The sequence below is a fragment of the Plectropomus leopardus genome, chromosome 11 (assembly GCF_026936395.1).
Source record: "Plectropomus leopardus strain MGB_pleo_1.0 chromosome 11, ASM2693639v1, whole genome shotgun sequence".
In the NCBI taxonomy this organism is placed as follows: Eukaryota; Metazoa; Chordata; class Actinopteri; order Perciformes; family Serranidae; genus Plectropomus; species Plectropomus leopardus.
In genome coordinates this window covers 18392732-18405181 of record NC_142186.1, presented here as the reverse complement: position 1 = coordinate 18405181, position 12450 = coordinate 18392732, and the positions used below count along the sequence as shown (strand labels likewise).

The 12450-nt window shown below is 41.8% G+C and overlaps 1 protein-coding gene across 4 annotated transcripts in view; it reads left to right on the top strand.

The window, feature by feature from the left end:
* Positions 1-11911, top strand: part of chn2 (chimerin 2) — a 30792-nt gene extending 18881 nt beyond the window's left edge. For all 4 annotated transcript variants that reach the window (XM_088084166.1, XM_088084164.1, XM_088084165.1 and 1 more), the window contains 7 exons: positions 4997-5080; positions 6653-6737; positions 8034-8207; positions 8465-8542; positions 8746-8883; positions 8966-9071; positions 10549-11911. In XM_088084166.1, the coding sequence (XP_087940292.1) occupies positions 4997-5080; positions 6653-6737; positions 8034-8207; positions 8465-8542; positions 8746-8883; positions 8966-9071; positions 10549-10720 (837 nt within the window). In that variant the 3' untranslated portion in view covers positions 10721-11911. The remainder of the gene's footprint in view (positions 1-4996; positions 5081-6652; positions 6738-8033; positions 8208-8464; positions 8543-8745; positions 8884-8965; positions 9072-10548) is intronic.
* Positions 11912-12450: the final 539 nt, after the last annotated feature.

Below are 12450 nucleotides of genomic sequence, written 5' to 3'. Positions count from 1 at the left end.
ACTGAAAATCAAGTGACAACAATTTTGATGATCAGTAAGTTCATCAGTCAGTCAGTGTAATGATTTGTCAAACTAAGAATGCAAACTTTGTCAAACTAGTAGCTCTTGGCTGTTCTTAATTAAAAGGTTTAGTTTTGTGTTTTAGGAAATAGGTTCATTAATTTTCTTGTCAAGAGTTAGATGATTAGATCAATATGCTCATGTTTGTGGGGTAAATACGAAGCTACAGCCAGCTAGCCGTTAGCTTAACGTAGACTGGAAACAGAGAGAAACAGCTGACCAACATATACCTAGGACCACTAATTAAAATGTTATATCCCATTTGTTTAATTTGTACAAAAACCAAGGTGTACAAATACTAGGGTTTTTTGGCGGATTATGTTTCAGATTATTTCTTGGCTTCCTATCCTGGCATCACAAGAATGCAAAAAAAACCATGAGCTCGCAGATTAATCTTGTTTCTAGGCTAATAACTTTTTTTTTGTTTTGTTGTCACTGTAAATTTGCCAGGCAACTTTCATGAGAGTGGTATCGATCTTGTTATCTAACTCTCTGCTAGAAAGCAAATAAATGCATATACCGAAATGTCTAGCTATTCCTTTTAATTTAATATCATTGAGTTTTGGTCTGTTGATTGGTCTTAGCAAGCAAATTGAAAATGCAACCTTGGCCTCTGTAAAATTGTGATTGGCTTTTTATACTACTATGTGAAATTTTAGACTAATCAGTGACATTAAGACCAATTATTAATAGATTCATTTAAAAAAATCTCTATCTCTTTCATCCTTGGTAAGAGAACCCTGTTAAAATAAACTTTACTCATTATGAAATTGTAATAGTCTAGTTATTCCACAATGATCCATATTCAATATAAAAGTAAAAGTTGATTGAAATCAAGCTTGAATTTTGTCATTGAATATTTCTGCAACATAAAAGAAGCTGCCTTGAAAACCGTTTTCAGTTTGTTATCAAAAGCCTTTTAACTCTTTGAATTTCATTATCCAAAGACATAACTGTCATAATGAGCCAAAATTATTTTATGACTACTTGTTTTGATTTTTCTAAAGTAGCACATCTAATCTAAAAATTCTTCATTAGTTCAGCACATGTAAATCCTCTGGTACATTTATCTCGGTCCTTTGACAGAAACTTCATACTGCCATTATTTTATTCCATGCTGCTGAACATTTCCAGTAGATTTTACAGTAGGATGAGAGTGCTCCTGAGAGGACACTTTGTCCTGTGAGTGAGACGTACATTATCCCCGTAGCCCCTGGGTGTGTTCACTGCTGCCATGCTTCGCTGCGTCCTCTGAAAGGTAATGATGACCAAGGGGACTGGGACTTTGCTCTGCCTGCCATGCATATCAGACACACTGATCTTTGGTGAGACAAATTGCACATTGTATTCACTGGCACTCGTGAGCTGTTGTTGGACTGAAGTCTGTGAATGATTTATCAATGAGGGACGAGGGATGTCTTGTTTTCATATTGGAGAAGAACCCTAACTATGCTTCCACTAGGTGGCAATCTTAACTTGTTTCCTCTTTTCTTTCTGGCTTAATGATGGCACTAAGATTCACACCCAGCCCTCTTTAATAACAGATATTAATATTTTCACCTTCAGAGATTAAATGAGTTGTATGCTTAATGTGTCTCTCAACTTGAAAACCAGATTTATTGATCCAGGGGATTCCATATTTTGAAGATGTCAGTCAGTGACATACACATGCAGAATGTGTCAGCAGGAGCATCAGTTGCAGTATTAATATCATCAGTCTTTAGTCTCTGTAACTTGAAACTTGAGCCATTAATGCTACATTTTTGACCTGGGTCATTCAGCAGCACATTGATTTATAGTGGTTTCATAGAAGCTTAGAGCTACACATGCCACTGTCGACCTCTAGGAAGCCCTCAGAGCCGAGTACTGCCCTCACAAGTGCTCTAAGACTCACAGACTGACCTGTGTTTGCTCAACATACAGTGCTTTATTGAACCGTGTCCAGTGCTGTTGCACTTTGTTTGATTTGCAGCTATAATGTTTGAAATTTTGTGGACTGCAGCCTCCAATTAACCTCCGCTTGGCAAGTAAATCTGGAGCACGTCTCTGTCTAAATGTCACATTGTCAGTTATCTAGGCGCTTTTGTAAAACTGACTTCATATTTCTCCTGCCAAGTTTTATACACGATGATCTGAGTCAGTGACAGCTGTGATGATGACAGGCTTTGGCAGACAGCGTTTGAAAACCACCTGCCAGTCAAGGGAGGAAAATGTTTTCTGTCTGCTCCAGTATTATTCATCCAAGAAGCAGAGACCCAGCTCAAATCTGTGGTTGCTGTTTGAACTTTGTGTTTACCAATTACACAGCCACGCCCTGAGGCATTACAGCGACAGTGGCTTCACTGTATAGTCTACACCCATGTGTATTTACTCTGTGTCAGGTTGATAGCACCATATTGCCGTGACTGCAAATTTTTGTGTAATTAAAATGCTCCCAAAAGGGGAGGGTAGGGGGTGCTTAACTCGACCTTTAGATCAACCTCCTGAGTTTGCTTCTTTTACATGTGCAGGAATTTTCTCAGTGGTCAGGACCTCTGCCGCATACCTTCTGATACTCACCACACTGGTTTTCTCAGTGGGGCTCTCTTGACAGGCTTGTCTGCTTGCATGCCCTGAAAATATTTCCAATCAAATTGTCATGTTGTTTGTTAGGATAATTACCTGTTCTCTCCTGAGATTTTCACGTTATAAAAATGCAAAGAACAGCCATTTATGTGTTTTAGCTGCAAAATGTAAAAATGCTCCTCACACCACATTGTAAGCATACATTTTCAGACTTTTAGACGTGGTTATTTCTTTTCAGCCGCAGCCCCAGAAAATAGATCAATTTTCAGTGTTCATGTTGGATATGAAAGTGGCAATTTCTCCCACTTTTGAATAATGGTCAATATCTTTGACTGCTTTACCCTTCACAGTATGTCTCTTTCTCTTTTTGTGCGAGATGCTGTTAGGGCTGTTTTGTTTGGGATGTGGGTAGTTGTACCCTGTTGTCTTAGTGTGTCAGCGCCTACTGTGCCATTTTCCCATGATTCCAAGTGCTCAGTCACAACAGAGTCCGCTCAGCTGTGCTCTCACAAAGCCTTGGGGGAATAAAAGAGCCAAACCATTGAAAAGAAAGCAGAGCTTGTTGTGTGACCACCTTTTGTGTCCTTTCTTCCACACTCTTCTTTAAGAGACAAGAAGCCATCTGCCTGCAGACAAAGAACCCTCGTCCTCCCTCATCCTCCCTCCCTCCGACCTCGCAAGGCTAAAATATCTGCCAGTGGACTATTCCTCATCTGTTCCCTCAGACTTTGCTGCAGAGTTCAGTTGTATGCTATGGTATGTGTAGGTCTTTTCAAGGAATGTCAGCCACAATGACAAATATCTTCACCTGTCCTGTCACTCTCTCAGTTATCAGCCCGTTAACTGTTGTCCTCAGAGACAAAAAGAATAGCTGGTACACAAAAGGCCTGCAGCATTTTTTTAAAACTTTGCTACTGTGTCTGTAAGCTGCCAATCCTTTCATTTTATCTCGGCTTTGCAGTTGCCCTTTGGGTCTTTTGGCTCTCTGCTTCACTGCTCTGCTTTTTCTCCACCTCTTTATCATCACAAATCCAGTACTTACTGGCTTCATGACCTCTCCTCCCAGTTTAATAAATCAGTTCAACCTTATGTTCAGGCTTAGCTGTTCTGTTATAGCTGTTTGGCATAAAATCTTGCAGATGCTTCTATATTGACATGCGGTTTCCACTGCTGTCGGTGTTGTGTGCCTCGGTTCAGAGCTTCTTGATTAATTAGAAAAGCCGAAAGCCTTCTGGTGCCGTTTATTGGTTGTTTACAAGCAAAGCTAATAGGGACAAATTCAGCATGAACATAGCAACAGCCCCCCACTGCCGAAATACTGTATGGCGGCAGACCTGCAAATGAGCCTGCTTTGGGATTTTATTTGGATTTGGGCACTGCAGGATTATTCCCTGTGTAAGGATTATGGCAGTAATCCCTCCCAATCCCAGTTGATGGTCTGGCTCTGCTGGTCTTCTGAGACAAATGATTGTGATTGGCGGGAGTAGTGTGCAGTCAGAGTGTCTGGGAGATCCAGTCTGGACGGCAGTGTGGGGAATTCCACCAGCCGACTGACATAGCTGGAGGTGAAGATCTGTTGGAATTACGAGGACACAGCTTCGTCTTCTCTGTCAGACCAGAGAATCTTCGGTCAGTCTTTGAGCAGTCCACTGACCCAGTTTGGAGACCCAGCGCTGACGGAGAGCTTCTGGCAGTTGTGTATTATCTCCAGTTAAGTGAAGTGGAGTGTGTCCGGAAGGCAGTGTGCTAATGGGAGTGTGCTCTGTGCTATAAAGAGGGCGTCTGCACTATTGATCCTGCTTTACAGAGCTGTTGAGCTGTGTGAAGCGGTCCTGACAGCACCCGACCGCCCTCTCTCTCAACCTCCTGGCCCCTCCCTATCAGGGACCCTGTCCGCTCTCTCTATCCTTTCTGGGCGTGTGAAAGAGGGCCATTGTGTGAGGCACACTCCTGCCTTCAGGCCGCCCACTACTGGTCCCGTTCCCCCTGCTCTTCTTGCTCACTGCTGCCACTGGATTCAGACCAGATGCAGAGTCAACCCCGTGCTGGCTGTCATCAGTCACCCTCCTGGGTCAGAGGGGAGTGGAGTGTAGTTGCCGCTTCTGCGCTGGGCTGTTGTCGGCAGCGTCTGCTGCACAGCACCCACATCTCTCCTCCACATCTTTCCCCAGAGGAGATAGAGAGTCTGTGGGAACCCGACCAGGCGAGCATGGAGGCTGAAGAAAACAGAGGAGGGGAGTTGATTACCCATAAGGCTAAAAGACAGGAGAGGAAGCGTCAGGAGCTGCTGGCTTTGGCTCTGGGCGTCAAACTGGGCAGCAAGGGAACACTTCTGTGGAAGCCTATTAAACTGTTGGCCTCCTGTCCACAGATCTCCTCACCTCTGGTGCGACGGAGTGCCTTGAAAGATACACCGGAGAAGCAGTGCTCCTACGAGAAGATACACAACTTCAAGGTAAGCCAGTTTTTGTTAATAAAAGTTTAATGGCTGCTGACACCTTGATCTATTTATTAATACATATATATGTATTATCTCGCAAAGAACAAACACATTTTCAGCACTTTTTACTAGCTCTCACAGGTTTTTGCAGTGGTAAAGGGGAACACCACCTAAATTTAGAATATCAATACATTATTTCCATGGCCTAGAAAAGTTCAATCAATATTTGTGAACATCAGGGACTCTCTCTCAAAGCCAGACACCAGTGACGTCTCAAACTTGTGATCATCAGGTGTTAGGAGCTGCTCCATAGACAATATATGGGAGCCTGATTTTGTGGACTCACACAATATTTTTAATATTCAAATGACTCTTTTTATATCACTGAATAAGCGTTATTGTACTGTTCTTAGTAGTGTTCTCACTTTTGAAATAGAAAATGTACCTATATTCTCTAGGGTGCTCTCAGTGTCATGTGTAACATCTTTCAAAATTTATTGTCAATGGAGCAGCCCCAGACTTTGAGCCCTATAACATCATAAATTTGAAATTTAGCACTCTAGATTTTGGATTTGGTAAAGTTGCTTATGTTTACTAATATTTCTGAACTACCTTAGACCATAGGAATAACATGTATGAATTTTGAAATAGAGTGTACTTCCCCTTTAAGTAAGTGAGCTGCATTTACAGATGTTTTTTTTTTGCCTGCCTCAGTGCCCCATCATAGACCATGTCTGTGTGTGTTGCTGTTTTGATGAGAACACACGCAGCTGACACCCATATGCACTGAGGGGAACTAATGGATACACTGTGCTGCAACCCATTAGCAGAGCACATTGATTAGCATTGATTTTAAAGCTCTGAGATACAGTTCTGTTTTAGGCTGCTGATTTTGTAAAAGCAATTATAGAGTTAAAAAGTCCTCCACTCTTAGAGAGTTTAAGTGAATAGTGGATTGTGCAAAGCGGAAAAGAGTTATGGTTCTTTAAATATACAAAGGAGAATTTAGAGATACTTTGCCTCTGGGTGCCTCAACATTCTTGCAATTGTATCTTGAGTTTCAGTTAACAGGCAGGTGATAATGACCCCCAGCTTTTTGTATACTCCCCTTTTGAAGAAGAACAAAAACCATCCACTCACCACCTGCCATATGCCCTCCTCACTCATCAGTCTACTACTACCTATTCAGAGTTCCAATGAAGGTGTGTGTATGTGCACATGCATGCAGGTGTGGCTCCATTTGCAATGTTATCTGTGTTTTCAGGGTGCACAGTGGGTGTGCATCTGTTATTTTGACTCGAAGGCTTGCCTCTGTGCCTGCCTGCATGTATCCGATTGCCCAGGAGCAGATGCCAGACACATTATAGTAAATCCTTTAATCTGCCTTGTATATACAAATGCTGTCATTTGGCGAGGGGTCCCATCCACTGTAGCTTGGGATCACAAAGTAATCTTTGTCCAGAACATCAAAAGGGAGTTTCTCTCCAATTTGGACTGGACATAGCAATGACATATATATAATAGTAATAATATATGGTGTGTGTGTGTGTGTGTGTGTTTGTGTAATCATGTTTTCTTTAACCCCAGGTACACACATTTCGAGGGCCGCACTGGTGCGAGTACTGTGCCAACTTTATGTGGGGTCTCATCGCCCAGGGTGTCCGCTGCTCAGGTAACTATACACTCCAACATCAAAGTTGCTTGTCATATTTCACACAAAGAACATCACATAAGTCTTGGATTGAATAAATGATCTGTGGTTGTCTCTGTTCTGTGACTTTCATCGCTGTTTCAGTTGCATGATTGTTTTCCTTTTTTTATTATTACAGTTATTTTCCTGTTAAAACTGTGACAAACAAATTGAGATCCTCTTGTCAGTGATTCATCAAAGCGCATTCTTCACACTTTTATACAGTATAATCACACCTATAATTGCTGTGACTCTTTTTGAACTCTCTTCCCCACCAAGACTGTTTAATCACAGTCACACCAACTGAAAGGCAACTAGATGTTGTACATGCTATTTCTGATTACCTTAATACTGGCTACTGTGCAAAGAAATGCCATGTAATGCAATATGCTGACATAATTTATGACCAAATGTAAGTTTCTTTGTTAACAGATGTAATTGCAAATAAAATATGTAAATAATGACAAATCCAGGTCAAATGGACTGTAATTTTTGACCAAATATAGTAGCAGATCTAAGCGATTCAATGCATATGAGAGCTCTGTGGGGTTTTCATGTCCTGCATGGTCACAAGATTTGTTCACTGCACAGACACAGTCATGAAAACTGATGTGCACATCAGTGGACTTGGTGGCTTTCTTCCCAAACAGAGTGTTTGTTGTTGAGACATTTGCTATGCTGATAAGCCAGCGGCAAACACTGGTATCATCAGACACCTCATGTGCTATGTGAAACAGGAGAGACTTCTTTGTCCTCTCTCACTCAGTCTAGCCTCTGCTTTTCTTCTTATCTCCTGCTACTCTCTCTCTCTCTCTCTCTCTCTCTCTCTCTCTCTCTCTCTCTCTCTCTCTCTCTCTCTCTCTGCAAGCTCTGACTGAGAGCGAGGACCCCAATCAGCAAGCCAGCGTTAACGTCGCTCAGGCAGTAAAAACGTCTTTGCAATGACTGATTTCAGTCAGACACCCCACATCTACAAGTACGGCTCCTTCAGAACCTTCATTCCAAGCTGTGCCGCTAAACAAGCAGGCGCACTTCTAACACACACTCTGCTCTTGCCAGCTGTCCAGCATGCATCCATGTGACTACAACTACAACAAGAACCCCCGCCCATGCTGCCATGTTCGCTGTTATCTACCTTTGGCGCAGCTGCAGCTGTACTGTCTGAGAGCCCAGTTTATCACCGACTGCTGTCTTAAGCCTGCTGTGATGGTTATGTTATCATCAGCCTGTGACTAATCTGTCCCTCTCTCACTGTTTATCTCCCTGTTGCTCTTGTAGATTGTGGGCTGAATGTACACAAACAGTGCTCCAAACTGGTTCCCAGCGACTGCCAGCCGGACCTGCGCAGGATAAAGAAAGTGTTCAGCTGTGACCTCACTACGCTTGTCAAAGCTCACAACACAACGCGACCCATGGTGGTGGACATGTGTATTCGTGAGATAGAGCTAAGAGGTGAAATTCCATTAATCACATTAAAACCTGTCAATCACCTCAGAGAAAGGAAAGCAGAACATGAAGTTTGATAAGGAAATGCTCAACTCAAACATTCAGTAGTCTGCTATTATTATGCAATGATTAGAAATGTCCTCAACAGCTGATATTTCCTTCGGCTCATTTTTTATGTCTATGGTACAGAATGGAAGACAGGGACGGTGATGAGAGGAGAAACGAAATAAAAGTGAGACAAGCTTCCTAATTTTCTGTTTCAGGTATGAAATCTGAAGGTCTCTACCGAGTGTCTGGCTTCTCAGAGCACATAGAGGACGTGAGGCTCGCCTTTGACCGAGGTTTGTTGACATCAGATTTATTTGCCCCAGGATGCTGGTCTCTGAGGTTTTAGTTCACGGGTTCATACTTTTTGAATGAGAAGCTTCTTTCAGCTGTAGTACAGCACGAAATAGCAGCATTATTTTGTGACGCACACAGGAACATTCAGCCTTTATCTATAATTATATCCATGGATAAAATGCTATTACATTTTCATCAACAGATGGTGATAAGGCTGACATCAGTGCCAGTGCCTATGCAGACATCAACATCATTGCTGGTGCTTTGAAGCTCTACTTAAGAGACCTTCCCATTCCAGTCATTACGTTTGACTTGTACTCCAAATTTATTCAAGCTGCAAGTAAGAGCTCCTCCACTCCATTACTGTGTTGCTGGTTCTCTGCAGTGCTCTGATAGTAATCGTGTTAGTGATGTTTTTGTAGAAATTCCAAATGCTGAAGCCAGACTGGAGGCCATCCACGAGAGTTTGCTGCAGCTCCCGCCGGCCCACTACGAGACCCTACGTTACCTAATGGCTCACCTTAAGAGGTGAGTTTACACACAAGGAAGCAATACAAGGACATGCAATGTTTTTAGTTCTGTGTGAAAAAGTAACATCAAAGACCAAAATCAATGATGAATGATACCTTCTAACAAGCACTGCACATATGGCAACATATAATATTAATTTTCTGCGCCATCAACCTCTACAGTTGTCCAAAAAGTGTTTGCTCTTGAGAATATATTTCTTCATTACACTGAACTTAAGCACAGTGGTTTATTTTGAAATGATAGTGGTGCTGCGATAGTGTGGCTGGTGTTGTTTTCTCCTCATGAGTCTGTGTGTGTCTGTGTGTGTGTGTGTGTGTGTGTGTGTGTGTGTGTGTGTGTGTGTGTGTGTGTGTGTGTGTGTGTGTGTGTGTGTGTGTGTGTGTGTGTGTGTGTATCATCATGGCCAAATGTGGTCCTGGAGACACCTTTTTTACTGAAACTACCACAGAAGCCATTTTGAGTACTTTGCAAGGTGTTTATATGTCTGTCTGTTTGCCTGGGGACAGTTTTTGTCAACACAGTAGCGTCACAGCTGTATACGTAAACTATAGGTGTGTAGCTGAGAGCCCAGTGAAAGTGGAGCTCGAAGATGGGTGTAGTCCTAGCAGTGGAGTCGGAAGTAGGGAAGAGGCCATTGGACCCCTCCCTTTACAGCCTACAACTGCATTTGTTTTAAGTGACAGATTGCTGTATCATAGTTGGTGTGATCCCATCGCAGGATTGTTTCTGGCTAAAGATGTGTTGTATAGATGTGCCATATAGGCTGAATGCCACAGAAAGAGCACAAGGTCGGAAAGTATTGAGAGACATGCTCTCATTGGTTTTGGTCTTTTCTTGGGATTTGTTGTGGACAAGCGATTTAATGCCAGGTTTGTCTTTTAATTTAAACTCACCTCATGACCAAAAAAGAAAACCACAATCAATTACAGTCCATCTTGTGATGGGATCACTCCACCTGTGATACAGCCAACAGACTCAAATCAAATGTTGGGTGTAAAGTGGGAGGGACAGTAGCCCCTTCTCTACTTTCTACCCCCTAATTCTGGCTCCCTTCCTTGGACCACTTTCATCTTTTGACTCGGCCTTCATTTTGATCACAACTACACATGAAGTTTTGTGACTGCTTCTTGTATATTTATGATGTTAGCATGTTGAAAAAAATCTTTCCAAAGACAGACATACAGACATATGAACACCTGGCAAAGTACTCAGACAGCTTCTGTTGTAGTTCTGCCACAATGAGTGTCACCAGACCACATTTTGTCGTAATGACACACACACACACACACACACACACACACACACACACACACACACACACACACACACACACACACACACACACACACACAAACAGATTCACTAGGTTGTCATTGTCATGGCTGGATAATAAATATTAAAAAACATTTAGCTGTTTTTGGATTATGCCTGGTCACCTCTCCTTTTAGACATGTTATCTTTTTGTGTTTTACAGGGTAACACTGTTTGAAAAGGACAATTTAATGAATGCTGAGAATCTGGGGATTGTCTACGGTCCAACGCTTATGCAGCCACCGGAGCAGAATGCCTTGACAACCCTGAATGACATGAGGCAGCAGAAACTAGTGGTGCAGCTTATGATAGAGCATGAAGATGTCTTATTCTAAGGACTGAGGCATGCAGGCCTTGTAACAGAAACGAAGGACATTTATTTATTCTGTCAAAGAGGAAATTCAAGCCACCTTGATTCTCATGAAGTTTCAGAATACTTTGTAAATCAAATTGAACTTGAAATGCTTCTTTCTCGCATGACTGTTTTCGTTGAAGTTGGTTTAGTGTTGACATTGTCTTGTTACTGTAAGTTTTGGGGCAACATGCCCAGCCAAGACCATCATTTTTATATTAGGAACGGATCCAGTATTTTTAACTACCTTCAGTGCTGTTCCCTCCTCTCTTTAATTTGAAGACTGTCACTACCTGGTGTAGATACAGTCATGATGACAGCGCTGTGTGAAATCTGCCCCAGGCAGCCCGTCAATCAGTGCTGGTGCTGTGTAAACCAAGCCTCTCAGCAGCAGCCTCGTTAACGTTCCCACATTACAGATGTGCATATTGTGATTTTAGTGGGAGCACATGGTTAAAATGTCCTTGTTGAGAAAATCAGATCATGTAATGATCAATATTTTAGCTGTGCGTACTAAAAAGTGGGGCTGAGAAATTGGGCGCTCATGAAGCACTTTTTTGCAACAAGTGTAAAGATTTATTTTGTAAAGATGTTTATTTTTGTCTTTTACTCTGCATCATGTTCTTTAGTCACAATAATATATGCTGTTGAGAATGATGTTTGTTGAATTGATGTCTAATAACAAAAGTGATCACAAGAGAAAAAAGAATCAGAGAAGAGACAGTTTGTGGATTTACCATTTTCATTTGCAATGTACTCAGTGTTATGGTGAGGAATGCACAGGTGGGTTAAATACTGGTCTTTTTAATTCACACATCATCATGCAGACATATTGCAAGACTCTTCTGCACATGTTGGTTGCCAGTTTTATACTATTTCTGTTTACATGCTGATATTTCATGTTAAAATATGACCTGGGCCCATTTTTGCTTTTTGTAAGCCAGTAACATTGCTCGGAGCAGCAGTAGTTGCCATTCACTTCACAGTGCCATAGAAGTTAATAGTCGCACTACAGCTGTACTGAGCATGTTTCTTTCACAGTTGGTTTGGTGTGATTAAGTAAATCCTTTCTACAAATCCATTTTATCAGAATGTATTTTTGTGACCGTTGCAATTAAAAATGTAATTTATCAAATGTTGATTTATTAAAGGAAAAAAAGACTTCAGTTTAAAATAGTGCAACCTGTTGTACTTTCTCACAGTTTTTGTCTCCAGATACCACACTTCCTGCAGTGCGATAGCAGGAGAAGAGGTTCAGTGAGAAGACAGGCCCAGCCCTGAGCGAGTCATGACTGCTTATAGCCTGAAGCACAGTGATTCACAGGTATGTAGTTAACAACCTTTTGTGTTTTATCTTTTGACAGTTATTGTCATATCTTTGCCTGGTATTTTACCTAAAAGGCCTTGTCTAATATGCAATCTCTGCCTTGCAATATAATCCGTCTACTCGTGCGGTTTTACCTGCAGATGTGGTAGGCAAAGTGGAGTTTTACCAAATATCATATGCGCTTAACTGGTGAGAAAAACACTGGTGCTCTCTGTGAGAGAATTGTACTACAGCATTCTCACATGGGCTTGCTGCTAAAATCTGTTTCCTGATAATATCATCTGACTATGTCAACCTTCATCAGAATGTAATTTCAGCAGGAAATGATTTCAGTGCAATAATAGTGCCTCTTTTCTCCATTATCTATTTAAAGAATTGCAATTGGA